This window comes from Oncorhynchus gorbuscha, linkage group LG06 (genome assembly GCF_021184085.1).
Source record: "Oncorhynchus gorbuscha isolate QuinsamMale2020 ecotype Even-year linkage group LG06, OgorEven_v1.0, whole genome shotgun sequence".
NCBI classification, from domain to species: Eukaryota; Metazoa; Chordata; class Actinopteri; order Salmoniformes; family Salmonidae; genus Oncorhynchus; species Oncorhynchus gorbuscha.
In genome coordinates, this window is record NC_060178.1 from 60,805,370 (window position 1) to 60,826,369 (window position 21,000).

The 21,000-nt window shown below is 42.4% G+C and overlaps 1 protein-coding gene and 1 long non-coding RNA gene across 4 annotated transcripts; one reads left to right on the forward strand and one right to left on the reverse strand.

The window, feature by feature from the left end:
• Positions 1 to 763: 763 nt before the first annotated feature.
• LOC124038176 (zinc finger protein 883-like) lies at positions 764 to 5,756 on the reverse strand. Of its 3 annotated transcripts, XM_046353707.1 has the most exons (3): positions 5,609 to 5,756; positions 4,576 to 4,648; positions 764 to 4,458 (listed from the first exon to the last, which is right to left on the reverse strand). In XM_046353707.1, exon 3 carries the CDS (start codon positions 4,371 to 4,373, stop codon positions 2,976 to 2,978), a length of 1,398 nt encoding a protein of 465 aa, XP_046209663.1. In that variant the 5' UTR covers positions 4,374 to 4,458; positions 4,576 to 4,648; positions 5,609 to 5,756; the 3' UTR covers positions 764 to 2,975. The 3 variants fall into 3 exon arrangements, with proteins under 3 accessions (XP_046209663.1, XP_046209661.1, XP_046209662.1); XM_046353705.1 differs by lacking the exon at positions 4,576 to 4,648; XM_046353706.1 differs by lacking the exon at positions 5,609 to 5,756 and having other exon boundaries at positions 4,576 to 5,602.
• A 122-nt stretch (positions 5,757 to 5,878) lies between these two features.
• On the forward strand, positions 5,879 to 20,698 carry LOC124037197. The gene is made up of 4 exons (XR_006839144.1): positions 5,879 to 5,990; positions 11,745 to 11,803; positions 11,939 to 12,049; positions 20,445 to 20,698. It is a non-coding gene; the product is annotated as an uncharacterized LOC124037197 (long non-coding RNA).
• The last annotated feature ends 302 nt before the right edge of the window (positions 20,699 to 21,000 follow it).

Genomic DNA, 21,000 nt, shown 5'->3' on the forward strand with positions numbered 1-21,000 from the left:
TTCCACTCCTTGCCATGCTGAACATGTTTGGTAATGACACAGAGTACAAGGAGTGGAATATACACAAAACAGGTTCTAGATTTCAGGCAGTGTGACATACCTTGCATGCATCTTTTTTTATGACCCTGTGAGATATTCTGGGCAGCAGATAAAGAAAAGTGGAGTTAGGGCTTGATCCAATCCGTAAATCTGAAGCGTTACAGATTCCAAGATAGAAATGTAAAGGGGAATTCCAAATTGAGCCGACATATACAGTGTTTACCATGAATGCAGTCTCTCCTAAAGTGGAAACATTCCCTTTAAATTCCGCTGTAAAATTGAATTTACACAATGCGGATTGAATAGTGCCTGCCCTTAGTCGGTAGACAAATAACCATTTTTATGGATTGTCTTAAATGTGAATAGATGACCCGATAAATAAAATCTGTGCAAAAAACAATTGTAACAATTGAATTACATTTCTTTAAAAAAGGAAGATAACTTCAAAACATTGACAAGTCTTCTGTTTCTGTAACAGGTCACGCTGTGAGTGATTTGAAGTGTTTTGCTGCCATCTAGTGGGGGACTTTAAAACCACATGGTGAATTACCAACAGCAACTGGACAGTTGTACTTTATTAATAGTCTCGCTGAAGTCAAACTACAACTGAATATTGGTAAAGCACAATTGAGTTGTGATCCCTTTACTGATTTAGCAGTTCCAATACTCTGAAATCCACCATAGGCCTACACATTCTCAAACAGATCCAGGACATCATGGACCATTTTTTTTTCATGAAAGGTTTATTACCAAAACGCAAGACAAAACATGTCAACTGTATGCTAATGGCAAAAACAATACAAAAAACATACACCTCTCTATAGGATGTAGGTCCGCTGCATCAAAAAATTAAATAATGACAGCGAAAAAGAAAACAACGAGTTTCAGAATTCAAAAAGCTGAGATTGCTGAAAAATAAGAGAAGAACGTTTGCCATTGGAGAAAAAGGCCAGAACTACAAACCAAAAAATGCAAAACTATATTTAACCCGACTCAACTAAGGTTTAAGGGAAGCAGGGGAATCTAGCTCTTCAAAAACAAACAAACAAAAAAAAACATTTAGTAACATAAATCCAGGGAAAGTACCAAGCCTTTATCATAATTGTTCCATCTTCAATTATCATTGTGGGTGCAATAGACTGGGTCTGTGCTTGATACATGCCACTACACTTTCCCTTAGGTGTCATTTTCAAACACTCAAAGAAATAGAGGTTAGAAGTCACAAATAAAATACCAATTCAAACAGTAAATGGTATTCACAAAGTCAAGTGTTGATCATTGTTCAGAGTACCCTGGTTGTGCTTAAAGCAAAATACAAAACATTGAACAGGAGACTAGTAAAGCACTTTGAACAGATAATTGAACAGTTTAGCTGGAAAAGGAAATCCATCTGGCTATGCATGTATACAAGCATTATGGAGATACACAGTAAGTAGTTGACAGCACTTGATAATATATCTGTGAATGGTAATAGATTTTGAAAGGTACACCTGAAAAGGTGGAACTTTGGTGGCAAATGGGGAAGGTGTTGCCACCTAAAAGGTGTTTCCAATGATGGCCATGGATGTGAATCACATTCACTACCATTTCAATTGCACCTTTGTTCCCAATTCATAAATAAATTGTGCAGTTTCCCCTACAACCTCAATAAACAAATACTTGAACAAAATATTAAATCCCTAATCCCAGGAATATTTGAGTGTTTTTGTCAAAATGCACTGCACATATTATTAAATATCTCAATTATTCGCACTTTCACAAAAGCAATGCTTTACACACACATGAACAGCAGATGTAAAAACGACATATATTGTAAACTATTCTCATGTTATATTCATCATGCATACATATATATGGAGTCACAGTTGTATACGTTGTGGTAATTGCAGTATATGTTGACAAATATCAAATATAGCATATTCAAGTTCTAAGGATCTGACTGGACTTAATATTTGGACAAATCCTTTAAATCAACAATCTGAACATTCATCTGAACACTGTGTAGTAGAATAAAACTAATTGAGAACTTGGTTGATCACTCAACACTAGCAGTTTTCAAAAAAAGATACAAATGAATTATCCCAAACATGTAGAAATAAATATTGTCTTTTCATTTCACCACTGTGTGTCATTAAGATCATTAATCAAGTGATGTGGAGTAGGGGACAGGAAAAGAACGCAGTTTTCTGATTGAAGGATTAATAATGAGCACATTTACTGGCGATGCCTGGAATTCAATCAACCTCCCTTTGTTTTTTCCCTCAAAGTTCTTCGTTATTTTTTCAGCATCAGAGATTATTTGCATGAACAGATACAAATCAGAGGCTAAACCATAGAAGCTTGATTGAACCAGAGACTGTATGTGGCGTAGTGCAGACATCAGATTAATCCACTGAGGTCAAATCCGGATTTAGTTTGATGGCAAGGTTTTAATTTTGACCCTTTGTCACATCAGAGATTTTTAAAAAAAAAAAAAAGATTACATACAGAAAAGGGTGTATACTCGATATCAGAAGCATTTTATAGCAGTTTTCTGATGTGTGTGGTAAGGGTGATATCTTGACATGGCCGATATACTACACAGCTGGCGAGACTCTAGGAACACTTTTACCCTAAACCTGTAACGAAACATGGCCAAAAGGGAATTAACAAAATAAATCAAAATATGTTTTGCATGAGCAGCAGAGGACAAAATTGTCAGTGCAATTTAGGTAAAATGTGTATGAGGGGGAAGGGGGTGGGGAACCCAAATTCCTAAACCCATCCCAAGATCCAATTTGCTGATACCATACAAACAGAAGTCATTACACACTTTATATACTCAAGAGTAAAGCCAATTCCAGTCCCAAACAAAATCCCCCCCAAACATCCCAACCCCTGAAACCCAGAGTTTTGACAGCTGAGTGTGGGCAGTCAAGAGCAGACCACAACTGCGCTCACTCAGAGTCTGAATCAAGTGGCTCCATCTCATCTATGCCCTTCCGCTGGCGGGCCTCCTCCTCTGCGTGCTGCCGCTTGTGCCTGGAGTAGCTGGACGAGTGCACAAATGTCTTGCTGCAGGTTGTGCATTCATACTTCCCCCCTGTGGAGTGAGATCTCTCATGGTGGTGGAGGTTGGACAATCTGGTGAAGGTCTTTTTACAGTAAGAGCAGCTGAACTTGTTGTCTCCCTTGTGCATTTGCTGGTGCCTGGCGAAGCTCTGCACTTGGCTGAAGCGCTTGTCACACTGCTCGCATGCATATGGTCCTTCCTCTTCCTCAGAGACAGATGCTTGGCGCTGGCGCTTGGCAGCTCTTGATCGCTTGTTCTTCTTACAGAGGGTGTAGAAGTTGGGTTTGTCCCTCGAGCACAACTTGAGGCGTATTTTCAAGTCAGAGGACTTGGTAAGACCGTCTTTACCGTGGGCATAGTTATTAAGCAGGTCCTTGACATGAGAGACCTGGTGTTTTGAGAGGCCAATGGAGTTCTTGAAGGTCATATCACATTGTGTACACGCGTAGAATTTCTCTCCAGAGAGGTTCTTCCTGATAGGAAACTTCTTTTCGCCAGGGATCTTCTCATCAGCCTGCTTCTTCTTTTTCCTGCTGCCAGGTGGGCGGCGGACATAACTGATTTCAGCAGGTATGACACCAGAGGGAATACCCTTCCCTTTTTTGTGGATGAGCCTATGACGCGACAAGCTGGAGCTGTGGTTAAAATCCTTCCCACAGATGTTGCATGGGTAAACTCTCATGCCCCGATGTGTTCTCAGGTGAGTTCCGAGAGCTCTTCTGCTTTTGAATCGCATTGCACACTGCGTGCATTTGTATTTGTTCCCCTCAGCTGACCCTGTATCTGTTTGCTTGATTGGGGGTGGGGGTGCCTTTCCTGTGTGCAATTGTTGGTGTCTTGATAGGCTTGAGGAATGACTGTAGCATTTCCCACAGTAGTTGCAGCTGTAGTATCCCCCTGGTGAAATATATTCCCATTTCTCTGAGCCCGAATCAGAGCCATCTCCAACAGGAACCAGCTGGCTACTCCCTGGCTCAGTGTGGTCATCCTCATCTGAGTCGTCAGTCTTTACTACAACACTCTGTTCTGCTATCTCACAGCCAGGGAACTCCTCTTCATACTGGGCAAAGAAGGGCTCGTCTGGCTCTGCCTTCACATGCTCCAGATTTAGGCCAGACCCCTCGTCCGCCTCCTTTTTCACACAGGATATTGTGAACTTGGAACCGACCTCTGCCCACTTGACAACATATTCTATGGGTTGGGTATCCAGTTCCACTGTGATGAAGTCTGCCCCAAGTGCATCCGGTTCAGACGAAGTCAAGTCAGTCTCAGAGTCCTCCATTGGAGCAAACCCCAAATGTCAATGTGTGTAACTTTTGGTCTCGTTGGAATTACAGGGCCAATGGTACAATAAGACTCCCCCACTCCTAAAAGAGAGGGAAAAAAAGTAAACTGTTTTTTTTGACAAAACAAATTAACACCGCATCCAATATTACACATAAACAAAATACCTTTGAAAATCACAGATAAAAACATGGACATACTTGTACTTTCACTATCGAACGTGGAGTTGAATTGTGTGGAAATGAACCGAGGAAGTGCTTTGCATTACGTTGACTGGAGAAACAAAAAACGACGTTTGCTTCAGTAGGAGTGGTGCTACGTTAAACGGTTGCACGAGTTTGAGCAAAACACCAGAAATGATTAGCAATTAGAAAATGTTAGTAAATATACTACATTTGAGGACGAAAGAAAATGACCAGACAAAGCAGCAACAATAAACAGGAAATACAGTAGGGACTGGGATGAGCACAATGCATCATGGGAGGGGATTAAATGGGCTGTAGCTAAAAGGCCGCCTACAACAGACAGGAGACAGATATATGTAGTGTCGAAAACACTCACAAATCCCGAAATGACATCTCAAAACTATATCGACCAAAGATATTTACTAGTACAATGTATGTTTTATTCATGCTCTAGGATTATCTCAGAATGCGCTCTGGCTAAAACGAATTCATTCTGCCCGCCATAAAAATAGCGCTGAGCATAAACCATGTTTTTTTCTTCCGTAATCGTGCATTATTCAATAGATTTTCTCAGACAAATATTTTTCTATCGACCAAGCTGCATAGTACTGTTCATAGAAAGCATAATATGTTAAACAATGTACATGACTAGTCACTGATCATGTATATCTTGGCGGGTTGACAGGGTCAAATCGAGCATCGATGACACATGCAGCTTGAGGGCATAAAACGAGAGCCAACGCTCCAGGGCTGGCTTCATACCATTGTCCACAGCAAATTATTTTATCAGAAGTCCCCTCGTTACGAGATGGACATTAAAAAAAAAACAGGAATTACCACCAAACGGTGGCTGAGCACATCACCCGGCATAATATGCTCAATAGATAATGGCAAGCTGGCTATATTTGGCATAAATAACCAAGACGTTATTGTATTGTCGTTGTTGTGATTATAAGGCAGATTATGTAGCCAAATTTGACGTATGAACAATTAGCTATACCGAATTAAACGATGGCGCAAGCTTAATGGTCTCGAGATTAGTATTTACCGGGCTTTTATCCTTTTAGATTCGTTGTCTTGACCCTCGACGAAATGAGTCGATTCTGCCGCACCTCTGTCAATTCACAACCAGTGTCCTCATGAATGTCAAGCCTTGGCAATGGCTGCGTATCATCACTGATTTTAAATACTGTGGATTGTCTTAAAGCGTTTGAAGGACAGTGTGTGACTAGCTAGCCACATGCATTTTAAAACCATGCGCTCTACCGCTACTGCGCAGCATTCACATCTCGAATTTCATTGGGCAATGCACCAGAGAGGAACAATCATTGGACAGGACATAGCTACCAAGCACAGGGTGTCGTGAAAACTGTAGTGAACAGTTTATTTAAACTTTCGAATTATTCGTCTACTGTCCATTACGTGTAAAGGTACAATTTCAAAGTTCGATTGTTAAATAAGAGTAATGGCCTTTAATCAGCCTTTCCATTCTAACCATCTAATTTCAGATTTATTATCGATCCAAACACAGGACGTCGTTCTTGTCTTTACGACTTTTTGAGTGATGATGTGTCATGTGGTTGTCTACAAGTATGCTACTAGCTAGCTGTCACTGTAACGACATGTAATTTATATGACAGGGTCGGAGTTGAGAAACCAGTAGTACACCCAATAATGTCAAAGCAGCTAACTATTCAGTGCTACTCAGATAGAAGCTAGCAAACTAACGTTCAGATAACCAGAAACAAGACGAGGTAGTGCTTGCTAGTCAATATAGCTAGTTAACAAACCCTGGGTTTTAAAATGCTCACCAGAATCGCTGGTTTATAGGCTAGCCATCCATTGAAAGCCACCTAGCTACAGTAGTTGCGCTAATAATTCCTTAAAAGTACAGTTAAAGTAGCGAGCCAAGGAAGGAAGACAGTCTCACACAAGTTTAGAAAACATGGACAAAAGTCAGCTAATGCTCATGGCCACAAGACGTAGCTCAGTTTGAATTGCATAATTTGTATATAGCAGGTTAACAAACGATTTACATGGGACGCCGGGGTCCTGCGAGTTCAGTGTTTGGAAATGTAGGGAATCAGGTGGATCGAGGAAGACTAAGGGATGTTTTAGCTAAAACCACCCTTACTCGATCCACTTGTTGATGTTCCTGGTCAAGGGTATCCAGTATAGGTGGTTTTAGCTTATTTAGTGGAGCCTCGCCAGAATATTCAAACACTGAACTCGCCGGTGTCCCATGTAAATTGTTTGTCAACCTGATATGGACAAATTATACAACTCAGTCTGAGCTGTTTGTTGTGGCCATGAACACCAGCTGACTGTCTTTTTTTATTATTTCCTCAGTCAGTAACTGGTACGTGGATCCAATATATCTTACACATGTGAATTCCAGTTAGGATGAATTAATCTATTTTTTCACCCTTGGAGGCTGTTGTATTACAGTGGAAATCTTGTTTTGTCTCTTACTCTCGCTATTGAGCCTGTATGAATGTGCTCTCTCGTCAGGATACTGTTGTTCAGATAAACTAGCCAACAACAAATCTAACGACTTCAAATTGAAGTTGAAAAGACTGCAAACTAGCTGCACTTCGTTTCGTCTGAATGTTTTTTCAATTGATTTCTTTAATATATACATTTTAAAAAATTATGCCAATTGATTCATGATTTCGACTGGCGCTGCCTGCCTCATACACGTTCATAACTATGGGACAGTTGGAGATTTTAACATTGAAACAATTCTGCAAATATCGGACAGACAGTAAGGTTTATACAAATCTCAGCTGCGAAACTAAATGTTAGTTTAAAAGAAATGTGAGATAAAGTCTAAATGCTTTTTTTTATAGTAGAGATCAAATTAATAATTTCCCTGTCTGGGTTGATGAGACAGTGGATTGCGTCGTCAAATGAACAGAGTAAATGGGCATTTAACGTCATAGATTTAGCGAGTAGTCATTTGTGGAATTAGACACCGGCTGGGATGCTCTTTTAACCAATCAGCATTCAGGGTTGGACCCACCCGTTGTATAAAATACAACAATGACTAATATTCCCACAGGACCATGATGATTTCATTTGACCGATTTGTGCTAACTAAACCACAGGCCGATTTGAACTAGCTTGTTTTCACCCTTGGAGGCTGTTGTATTACAGGGGAAATCTCGTTTGTCGCTTACTCTCGCTCTTGAGCCTGTATGAAATGTCAAATGAAATGGTGTAAAACAAGTTCTTGTTTGTTTTGCTTCTCAAGTGCAGCGTTTGGAGCTCTCAACGGGCTCCGCATGGGACTATCAGAGACCAAAAACATGGCTTGGTCTAAACCACTCAATGTACACCGATTGATCGAATCAGGCTGTGATTAAAGTGGATCTCCTTCATATATTATTTCTGGTTTTGAGACAAAAAGCAGATTAATAGTTCTATTCATCTCAATCCCCTTTTCAGTAGAATTGAATTACTCCTTCAGGTATCAACCAGCAGAGGGCAGTCTCTACCAATTAATTCAGTATGCTTCAAAGGATTTCAGATGGCTGGTTGTTAAGTCTACAATTTGTCATGCCCGCCATTGTGTTTGGGGTGGTGCAATGATTTCAAGGGTTCTATTTGAACTTTCTAAATATATTTAAATGTATCTATATGGGTAATGATGTTTAAGTAGTAGGATTTTGGCTCAACTCAGTCTTCTTATGGGTTGCTTGAGCCATCTGCAATCTTTATTGATTTAGTAATAACTCCAAAAGGACAACCACCTGAAAGGTTAGTTTCTCTTGCCCTTACAGATATGAGGCCATGATTTGGGGCATAAAAGTATCTGCATACATAATCTGACCACAGGAGGACGGCTCATAATAATGTCTGGAACGGCGCAAATGGAATGGCATCAAAAACGTGGAAACCACTAATTCCGCTCCGGCCATTACCACGAGCCTCTCCTCCCCAATTAAGGTTCCACCAACCTCCTGTGAATCAATGACTAAGTCAAAGTGAGGAACTCACTGATCCAAAGGTAAACTACTGATAGCATTAGACCAGTGTTAGAGGGGTGGGAGAAGCACTGAATTATACACTTTTGAATTAGCTGAAATTGATTCTCACAAAACCTGTTGGCTGAATTTATAATGCTGATATGCAGCACCATCGTTTTCCCCAATCGGTATCGGTAATAACACAACATTGTTCCATGGAAAACTGGTAATAGTAGGCCGATATGATGGGGTTATGTTGTAAACCCATACTACGCTGTTGCTTTCACTGAGATTTTGTTTTGTCATGCTCACACATTGCCATTGAATGACCCTGTTCTCACACACACCTGTGTTGACACACCTGACTTCTCAGTGCTGTGACACAGCTGAGGATGTCAAGGCCCAAAAACCTAGCTGTCCCTGCCAAGGGAGAAGGCAAAGTCTGCCTTGGCCACGGGTACATTGTGTTCACTGTGTAATGCTGGCTACAGTTGGAATATTGGTTTCAAGCAGACCACCATTGTCCCTGTGCCCAAGAACACAAAGGCAAGCTGCATAAATGACTACAGACCCGTAGCACTCACGTCCGTAGCCATGAAGTGCTTTGAAAGGCTGGTAATGACTCACATCAACACCATTATCCCAGAAACCCTAGACCCACTCCAATTTGCATACCACCCCAAACAGATCCACAGATGATGCAGTCTCTATTGCACTCTACACCGCCCTTTCCCACCTGGACAAAAGGAACACTTATGTGAGAATGCTATTCACTGACTACAGCTCAGCGTTCAATACCATAGTACCCTCATAGCTCATCACTAAGCTAAGGACCCTGGGACTAAACACCTCCCTCTGCAACTGGATCCTGGACTTCCTGACGGGCCGCCCCCAGGTGGTGAGGGTTGGTAGCAACACATCTGCCACGCCGATCCTCAACACTGGAGCTCCCCAGGGGTGTGTGCTCAGTCAGGAAACTAAAAAGATTTGGCATGGGTCCTGAGATCCTCAAAAGGTTCTACAGCTGCAACATCGAGAGTAATACTTATTTTCCATCACTGCCTGCTATGGCAATTGCTCGGCCTCCGACCTCAAGGCACTACAGCGGGTAGCGCGTACTGCCCAGTACCTCACTGGGGCTAAGCTGCCTGCCATCCAGGACTTCTGCACCAGGCGGTGTCAGAAAATTGTCAAAGACCCCAGCCACCCCTCTACTACTGCACGGCAAGCGGTGCCGGAGTGCCAAGTCTAGGACAAAAAGGATTCTCAACAGTTTTTACCCCCAAGCCAAAAGACTCCTGAAAAGGTTATCAAATGGCTACCCGGACTATCTGCAGTGTACCCCCCCAACCCCTCTTTTACACTGCTGCTACTCTCTGTTTATCATATATGCACAGTCACTTTAACTATACATGCATGTACATATGTACATTCTACCTCAATTGGCCTGACCAACCAGTGCTCCCGCACATTGGCTAACTGGACTATCTGCATTGTGTCCTGCCACCCACCACCTGCCAACACCTCTTTACACTACTGCTACACTCTGTTCATCATATATGCATAGTCACTTTAACCATATCTACATGTACAGTGGGGCAAAAAAGTATTTAGTCAGCCACCAATTGTGCAAGTTCTCCCACTTAAAAAGATGAGAGAGGCCTGTAATTTTCATCATAGGTACACTTAAACTATGACAGACAAAATGAGAAAAAAATCCAGAAAATCACATTGTAGGATTTTTAATGAATTTATTTGCAAATTATGGTGGAAAATAAGTATTTGGTCAATAACAAAAGTTTATCTCAATACTTTGTTATATACCCTTTGTTGGCAATGACAGAGGTCAAATGTTTTCTGTAAGTCTTCACAAGGTTTTCACACACTATGCTGGTATTTTGGCCCATTCCTCCATGCAGATCTCCTCTCGAGCAGTGATGTTTTGGGGCTGTTGCTGGGCAACACGGACTTTCAACTCCCTCCAAGGATTTTCTATGGGGTTGAGATCTGGAGACTGGCTAGGCCACTCCAGGACCTTGAAATGCTTCTTACGAAGCCACTCCTTTGTTGCCCGGGCGGTGTGTTTGGGATCATTGTCATTCTGAAAGACCCAGCCACGTTTCATCTTCAATGCCCTTGCTGGTGGAAGGAGGTTTTCACTCAAAATCTCACGATACATGGCCCCATTCATTCTTTCCTTTACACGGATCAGTCGGCCTGGTCCCATTGCAGAAAAACAGCCCTAAACCATGATGTTTCCACCCCCATGCTTCACAGTAGGTATGGTGTTCTTTGGATGCAACTCAGCATTCTTTGTCCTCCAAACACGACGAGTTGAGTTTTTACCAAAAAGTTATATTTTGGTTTCATCTGACCATATGACATTCTCCCAATCTTCTTCTGGATCATCCAAATGCTCTCTAGCAAATTTCAGACGGGCCTGGGCATGTACTGGCTTAAGCAGGGGGACACGTCTGGCACTGCAGGATTTGAGTCCCTGGCGGCGTAGTGTGTTACTGATGGTAGGCTTTGTTACTTTGGTCCCAGCTCTCTGCAGGTCATTCACTAAACTTTGATTTGATTAGAAAGCAGGAACACTTTTCCTCACCTACACAAGGAAACAAAGATAACCCCATCTATGTTGTAAACCCCTACTACGCTGTTGCTTTCACTGCGAGTTTGTTTTGTCATGCTCACCCAATGCCATTGAATGACCCTGTGCTCAAACACACCTGTGTTGACACACCTGACTTCTCAGTGCTGTGACACAGCTGAGGATGTCAAGGCCCAAAAACCTAGCTGTCCCTGCCAAGGGAGAAGGCAAAGTCTGCCTTGGCCACGGGTACATTGTGTGCACTGTGTAATGCTGGCTACAGTTGGAATATTGGTTTGACCAGGATAATTATTTTTCAGCTGATCCCTGTTATAAGATAGCACTGCACAACGTGCCACTGTCTTACTGTTAGTGAATGTCTAAAGCTGAATCAGATAAATCATGATACATTATGATCTGGCAGGCTGTTTACACTTGGCCTGATGATCTCATCCACTCAAGGATAGTAGTTTTGGATTTCCATATAAACTGAAACAAGTCTTGTTTGGCGATGCAGCAGGCGTGTATCAGTTTTTCCAAATATGCAGCACTTTTACTAGAACCCCTAACTGTAAATCAACCCTTGTGTCCCATTGTGTCCCATCACTTGCCCTCTGTTTTAGGATCCTGAATCTGGTGACCCGCCAAGGAGTGACATGAGCGAACACACTTGGGTCAGTGGGTGAGTGCCTGTCAATCCCCACCAGTGGATTGACACAGATGTCCTTTCAGCAGTGCCACACATTGATATACTGTTATTGTCTCAATAGAAACAAAAAACAATGTGACATTAATTCACCTGTATGCTTGTCCTCAGCTCTGTTGTAGAGTGTGTTTGGGGTGGCCATCGCGAAGACCTGCGGAGCAGCGGATGACATCAACACGGTTGTTGCCGGGACCATGGCAGGCATGCTGTACAAGTCCACAGGTCAGTAGAGGATCTGAGATCATATGATGTTGAAAGCAAAACAGGATAACTTTTCCTCACCGCATGTCTCCTCACCTACACAAGGAAACAGAGATGGAGCCGAAGTAGCCTTTTCCACTCACCCAGTCATCCCGAATACAGGTTGAAAATGGCAGATTTTGTCATTGGTTAGCACCTAAATTGGAACGCAGTGGCTGTACAGTAACATTCTATACATGACGTCAGAGTTCAGGTTCCCCACTTAAGGCTGTATGGGTTTTGACTGACGTCCATTATAACCTTGAGCACCACGCGCGACAAAAAGATGCCACCATCCCTCCCGCTAATGGGGCTACTTTTGCACATTTGTTGTCGTCTGAGTGAGGGAAATCCTGTAAATCGTTGTGTTGTGAAAGATGAGAGATGTTGAGGATTATAATGAATACTGCTGTGATTGTCATACAGTCAAACCACACACCCGTGAGTCCAAATGTGCACTTCACATTTCCGTATGTAAAAACTCATGTCAAATCAAATGTTCAATCACATTGTATTCATCACGTGCTTCGTAAATAACAGGTGTGGACTAACAGTAACAATAACTTGGCTATATATACTATATATACAAAATAATATGGACACCCCTTCAAATTAGTTGCTGACAGGTGTATAAAATCGTGCACACTGCCATGCAATCTCCAAAGACAAACATTGGCAGTAGACTGGCCTTACTGAAGAGCTCAGTGACATTGAACATGGCACCGTCATAGGATGCCACCTTTCCAACAAGTAAGTTCCTACAATTTCTGCCCTGCTAGAGCTGCCCTGGTCAACTGTAAGTGCTGTTATTGTGAAGCAGAAACGTCTAGGACCATGTAGCGTGTAAAGATTGTCTGTCATCCGTTGCAACACTCACTACCGGGTTCCAAACTCCCTTTCCTGTTTCAGCATGACAATGCCCCCGTGCACAAAGCGAGGACAATACAGAAATGGTTTGTCGAGATCGCTGTGGAAGAACTTGAATGGCTTGCATAGAGCCCTGACCTCAAACCCATCAAACACCTTTGGGATGAATTGGAACGCAGACTGCGAGTCAGGCCGATTAGGCCAACATCAGTACCGACCTCACTAATGCTCTTGTGGCTGAATGGAAGCAAGTCTTGCAGCAATGTTACAACATCTAGTGGCAAGCCTTCCCAGAACAGTGGGGGTTGTTATAGCAGCAAACTCCATATTAATGCCCATGATTTTGGAATGAGATGTTTGACGAGCAGTTGTCCACATACTTTTGGTAATGTAGTGTAACAGTTCCTTGTTGATATGCAGGTGTATGAGGTAGAAGCTGTTTAGGGTTCTGTTGGTTCCATACTCGACGCATCGGTACTGCTTGCCGAGCGGTAGCAGAGAGAACAGTCTACGACTTTGGTGGCTGGAGTCTTTGAACATTTTTAGGACTTTCCTCTGACACCGCCTGGTATAGAAGTCCTGGATGGCAGGGAGCTCGGCTCCAGTGATGTTCTGGATTACCCTCTGTAGCGCCTTGCAATCAAATGCCAAGCAATTGCCATACCAAGCGGTGATGCAGCCAGTCAAGATGCTCTCAATGGTGCAGCTGTAGAACTTTTTGAGGATCTGAGGGCCCATGTCAAATCTTTTCAGCCTCCTGAGGGGGAAGTAGCATTGTTGTGCCCTCTTAGTGTCTGTGTTGGTGTCTTTTGACCGTGATAGCTCCTTAGTGGTATAGAAACTTGAAGCTCTCGACCTGCTCCACTTCAGCCCTGTCGATGTGAATGGGGGTGTGCTCGGCCCTCCATTTCCTGTAGTCCACGATCAGCTCCTTTGTCTTGGTGACGTTGAGGGAGAGGTTGTTGTCCTGGCACCACACTGCCAGGTCTCTGTCCTCCTCCCTATAGGCTGTCTCATCATGGTCAATGATAAAGCCTACCACCGCCGTGTCGTCGGTAAACTTAATATTTGTGTTATTATTTGTTTATTTGTCAGGGACCATGTATAACATGCCATTGCACCAGATTTCTCTACATAGAAAATTTCCATCTGCAGTCCTTGGGCAGAAAATAATCAACATTAATACATCAATACAATAGTACAATATAACACACTATTAAAATCTATCTATCTACAGTATCTATCTATCAAAATATGAACAATGGACAATATAATGCTAATATTACATCAGCGTTTAAATGTCCCATGGTCTTACATTATCTGACTTCTTAAGAGTCAGCATGTCTTAATGTTCACATGACTGGTTTGCCTTAAGCTACTTTTTTTCCAGTTTGCCTTGAAGCTAGCAAAGGTACTGCACTCTCTGACACTGGTTGGGTTTTTCCATAGACTTGACTCACCGACTGAAAAAGCAGTCTGGCCAATTTTGGTGGACCCTTAAACTGAGATGAGAAGGCTCCTCTAATTGAAGCTCTTGTTGTCCTGGTATTGTCCATACAATATCTAACAAATTGAGGTGGTTGGGAAAGGTCATGAGTGATCTTAATCAGCAGAGAAGTGTCGGCAAGGCATAAGAACCTGTCAAAGCTCAGTAGGTTGTATTTATTATTGATATTGCAGTGGTGAAAGGTGTTTGGCTTTTCGTCCAGCACATTCAGAGTTTGTTTCTAGAGCTTTTGAAGTGGTTTGCTGTGATACTAGCTTGTGACCAGGTTGTGACGAGAGATGGGACAAAATCATTGAATGCATATACAGTTTGTTCCATCTGTTGACATTTGGTTTCTGATAAATAAAACATTTACCAGGTTGCGTTTTGCTGTTCCATATACTTTTTCTATATTTTTTAAGGAAAGGGTAGAGTAAATAATTAAGTATTTAAAATTCCTATGTATTTAAAATGTGACACCACGTTGGAGTCATGAGCGGCCATACAGTCATGGGTGAACAGAGAGTACAGGAGGGGACTAGGCACGCACCCCTGAGGGGCCCCCGTGTTGAGGGTCAGTGTGGTGGATGTGTTGTTGCCTACCCTCAACATCTGGGGCATCCCATCAGGAAGTCCAGGATCCAGTTGCAGATGGAGGTGTTCAGTCCCAGGTTCCTTAGCTTAGTGATAAGTTTGGAGGGCACCATGGTGTTGAATACTAAGTTATAGTCAATGAACAGCATTCTCACATACGGTGCATCCGGAAAGTATTCAGACCCCTTGACTTTTTCCACATTTTGTTACATTACAGCCTTAATCTAAAATGGATTTAATTGTTTTTCCCCTCATCAATCTACACACAATACCCCATGATGAAAAACCAAACAGGGTTTTATTAATATTTATGAATGTCTAATTTAAAAACAATCACATTTACATAAGTATTCAGACCCTTTACTTAGTACTTTGTTGAAGCACCTTTGGCAGCGATTACAGCCTCGAGTGTTCTTGGGTATGACGCTACAAGCTTGGCACACCTGTATTTGGGGAGTTTCTCCCATTCTTCTCTGCAGATCCTCTCAAGCTCTGTCAGGTTGGATGGGGAGCGTTGCTGCACAGCTATTTTAAGGTCTCTCGATCAATTTCAAGTCCGGGCTCTGACTGGGCCACTCAAGGACATTCAGAAACTCCTGCATTGTCTTGGCTGTGTGCTTAGGGTCATTGCCCTGTTGAAAGGTGAACCTTCGCCCAGTCTGAGGTCCTGAGTGCTTTGGAGCAGGTTTTCATCAATGATCTCTCTGTACTTTCCTCAGTTCATATTTCCCTCGAACCTGACTAATCTCCCGGGCCCTGCAGCTGAAAAACATCCCCCAAAGCATGATGCTGCCACCACCATGCTTCACCGTAGGGATGGTGCCAGGTTTCCTCCAGACGTGATGCTTGGCATTCAGGCCAAAGAGTTCAATCTTGGTTTCATCAGACCAGAGAATCTTGTTTCTCATGGTGTGAGAGTCCTTTAGGTGGCTTTTGGCAAACTCCAAGCGGGCTGTTATGTGCCTTTTACTGAGGAGTGGCTTCCGTCTGGCCACTCTACCATAAAGGCCTGATTGGTGGAGTACTGCAGAGATGGTTGTCCTTCCAGAAGTTTCTCCCATCTCCACAGAGGAACTCTAGAGCTCTGTTAGAGTGACCATCTGGTTTTTGGTCACCTCCCTGGCCAAAGCGCTTTTTCCCCAATTGCTCAGTTTTTCTGGGCGGCCAGCTCTAGTCTTGGTGGTTCCAAACTACTTCCATTTAAGAATGATGGAGGCCACTGTGTTCTTGGGGACCTTCAATGTGGCATAGGGGTATTTCTTACAAGCAGCTGGGTTAGTGTCCCGTTTCCTGAATGCGGCAGCTCTTGCCTTTAACTCAGTGTGGATGTTGCCTGTAATCCATGGCTTCTGGTTGGGATATGTACGTACGGTCACTGTGGGGACGACTTCCTCAATGCACTTATTAATGAAGCCGGTGACTGATGTGGTAAACTCCCATCGGATGAGTCCCAAGTGAAATTCTTATGTTTCTAGCAGTATCAATGTTTATGATTGCTATGTTTGATCCACAGTTACCAGGATGACATGTACTATACCCTGGGATGTCCTTAAAAGAATGAGGCTATGTTTATCGTATTATGAAGAAAGATTTGCTGCTGAAACATGCACTCATGATTCCATTCTAAATTACAATCTGTTTATCTGAAGTTCTTTTTGAAAACCTAAGGCCTTGATCACACCGACAGCTTCATTGTGCAAAATAGTACGCAGCATCATCTGGATATGTGTGCAACAAAAGTTCAACATTCACCTTCTGCTAATATTTATGTCAAGCCGTCTACGCGTACAGTTCGACGCATTCATACAATAAATCCTTCGTATGTAAGACACAGAAACTGCCTCTGCGAAGCAATGCTGCAAGGCAAATGCAGTGTTCCATTGGAAATGAATGTACTTCTGGTGTACCAAAATGCATTGGCGCTGTCGGTGTGATATAGGCGTAACAATATAAGATCATATTTTATAACTCAGCTAGCCATGTTGGCAATAGAATATGCTTTCAAATGATGACCACCAGAGGCAGATTGCGATTATAATGGAACCTTTTTGGATTGAGCAAGTTGAAGGTTCTTTCCTTGAGTCATAAAAGTGCATTGAAATTGCTTAGGAACTGTGCACAGTTTGGAGAACTGTGTGGCCACTTGGAGACACCAGTTAGACCGCACTCAAACCCTTGTAATAGTTTTCTCCTTATATTGCACCTACTCTACAATGTCAATGAATATGCATATGTTGTTACTGAATGTATCCAGAGTATTTTCAATTATTGGCAAATGCTGTGAAAAGTACAGAAATGTAAAATGAACAAAAATCAAGTGTAACGTTTGGATTCAGTCTTGTGTCAGGTAAACTGTTGTGTCCTCATCTTTTGGTGTGATAATTTCCCCCATAATCTCCAAAGTGTTCTTATTAAATGTGCTACTATGGTCATGCATATGCTTTTCATAGTTCTTCTGTTAGGAACATTTCAATTTGGCCCATTTTTACACGTGTAAAGGGGTTAGCATGGCAACAAAATCATAATTATGGCTAAACCCCACCCATTTCTAAAATGTATCTAATTAAAATTGGATTTTAAACCTAACCTTAACCACACTGCTAAACGTATGCCTAACCCTAACCTTAAATAGACCAAAGAGCAAATGTTTGACTTTGTGGCTTTGGAATCTGAATTTGTGGCTGTGTTATCTAGTGGAAATCCGTAGCCCTGGCACTCATTTCACTTCCTTTTTACATTAAACAAAAACAAAATGTACATGCTGATATTGAACATAATAGTCAGACAACCGTGTTAGTGTTTTGAGTATGGAAATACATTGTCAGCTGCAGTAAAAGTGATCTCTGGCACTTGTAATTAAACATAAACACTTCTATATTTTTCCCCTAGCGTGCTCTATTTAGAGGAAGCTAAAGGAAAATACCCATCTAGGACTTTCTGGTGTGGTTAGATTCCACTTAAAATTCCACCGCTCATGTGATTGAGAGAGGTCGTTGCAGACACCACTTTCTGGTTAGACTGGTTCAGTTTGTCTGGAGGGACACTAGGCCTTAATTACCAGCTGTTGTTAAATGGACAGTATCTACACAGGGCACCTCTGCTGCCAACATAAAGTTTCCGAGCATGCACTGCTCCGGATTCAATAAGGGGAAGTTCTTAAAAATCTGGCACTGGCCTACAATCCTATATCACTGGGAGGGGGAGGGGGTACGATATCAGCCAAGGGGGTTAAGGACACTCAGCTAAATACACAGCCATCGGATCCACAACAGGATTCAGCTATAAAGAGGGTGGCAAGGTGGCCGATCATTCAGTGCATTCGGAAAGTATTCAGAGCCCTTCCCTTTTTCCAAATATTTTTAAGTTACAGCCTTATTCTAAAATGTATTAAATCAAAAATTTTCCTCATCAATCTACCCCACAATAACCCATAATGACAATGCGAAAATCAGTTAAGAAATGTTTGCAAATTCATTAAAAATAAAAAAACAGACCTTTTGCTATGAGACTCGAAATTGAGCTCAGGTTCATCCTGTTTCCAATGATCATCCTTGAGATCCTTTCTTCAACTTGAATGAAGTCCACCTGTGGTGAATTCAATTGATTGGACATGGTTTGGAAAGGCACACACCTGTCTATATAAGGTCCCACAGTTGACAGTGCATATCAGACCAAAAACCAAGCCATGAGGTTGAAGGAATTGGCCGTAGAGCTCCAAGACAGGATTGTGTCGAGGCACAGATCTGGGGAAGGGTACCAAAACATTTCTGCAGCATTGAAGCTCCCCAAGAACACAATGGCCTCCATCATTCTTAAATGGAAGACATTTGGGGTCACCAAGACTCTTCCAAGAGCTGGCTGCCCGGGCCAAACTGAGGGATCAAGGGAGAAGGGCCTTGGTCAGGGAGGTCACCAAGAACCCGATGGTCACTCTGACAGAGCTCCAGAGTTCCTCTGGGGAGATGGGAGAACCTTCCAGAAGGACAACCATCTCTGCAGCACTCCCTCAATCAGACCTTTATGGTAGAGTGGCCAAACAGAAGAACACTCCTCAGTTTAAGGCACCTGACAGCCCCCGTGTCTGTGGTTCCCTCACACATACCTAATGTGTGCATTTGCCTGACTTGCTTATACATCACCAAACCTTTCATGTAAACGTGTGGTCATGCAGCTCATTTCTTTTCAGTGTCCCATTCATTAGGGAAGTAGGACAAACATCGCTAGGTGGACTTTTTGGCCCCGGTGTTATTTTGTTCTGTGGCAACTGACGACCAACCTGCATAGTTGTAACGTTATCCTATTGTGCTGATGCATGAGTCTGCCTCACATTCAACTTGGTTTCAGACTAGTGGTTCATTGGGAAGTCTCTTAATTCTAGTGGTAGTGATTCACAGTGTCATATGTGGGATATGAATAACAATCCTGACACACAATGAAAAACAAGTAATAATTGTATGCCCAAACCAATTCCATAGCACTGTAATGAAAGGATTTGAATTCTTAAAGAAGCAAAATATATATTTCCCGGTGCTATGGAAATAATCCAGAAGCAGTCGTTCAATCCACTGTGTGTTTTGACAATGACAGCATGTTTCGCATTGTCCTTGAATTGACATCCGTGCTTTGCTCCCATGGGCGTGGGCTGCGCTTGTATGGACCCTACAGGGTTGGGTAAGTGGGGTGTTTAGTATTTCAAGCTGTCTCTCTCTCCCACCCTGCCATGGTGACATAGCACATATACTGCCACATAAACACTTATCTTGGGGCTGCTGGTAGTGGGTGTGGGCCCTGTGACTGCAGTACGAGAGAACTTTATCAGTCTTATCTCCTGCTGCTGAATGGGGCCAGGGACCATGCTGCTACTCCAACTGCTACTCCCCTCTCACACTCTGAAGACTGTTGGAGATGTTTGCCACTGTGTGCCCATAGCAATGGCTTCTCATTGACATGCTTTGCCATTCAAACCTGATTCCTGCACTAATCTGATCCGATGTACTTTCCTATGTATCTGTGTGAAATCATGCTTAGTGCAGATGAGCACCTCATCATGATAGCGACGGTTCCATTACTTAACCAGTACATATCCCACTGTTGTTGTTAGCTGTATGTACTTTCCAGTTTCCCAAGGTGTGTGTGACAATTCACACAAACAAACTGGCCTTTTACTATGCCTTTGTAAATAGTCTGTGTTGAATGTAGACTGTGGAAACATACCTCATGTCCTCATCCTATTGTGTTTGTCTGTTTTTCCCCTGGTGGTGTGAGAGGGATGGTCAGCTGTCAGGGGCCAGATGTCTCTGTGGTACTAGAATTCCCCTGACTGACTGCTGACATCTCTATTTTTGGTCATTGTTTGATATTGGTGTAGGCCGGTTAGGTCTGACTTATGTGTGATTGTAATATGACATATACACACTGTGTGTTTTATAGGTGATTACATGGGGCAGCGTGAGGGGGGCCTGGCGGGCAGGTCTCTATGGTCTGTACAACAACTGGGACCAAACTGGAGCATGGACCAGTCAAAACATTTCCTCAAAATGTATCTTTATTCATTTGTAGACATACTTCAGAAAGTATTCATACCCCTTGACTTTTTCCACATTTTGTTACAGCCCGAATTCCAAATATATTAAGTGTTTTTTTTCTTCTCACATATCTACACACAATACCCCATAATGACAAAGTGAAAAACGTATATTTTTTTTAAGTTTGGCAAATTTAATGAAAATAAAATACAGAAATATCAAATTTATGTAAGTATTCACACCCCTGAATCAATACTTTGTAAAAGCACCTTTGGCAGCGATTACAGATGTGAGTCTCTCTGGGTAAGTCTAAGTGCTTTCCACACCTGAATTGTGCAACATTTTTCAATGATTCTTTTCAACATTCTTCAAGCTCTGTCAAATTGGTTTTTGATCATTACTACAGAACCATTTTCAGGTCTTGCCATAGATTTAAGTCAAAACTAACTATGCCACTTAGG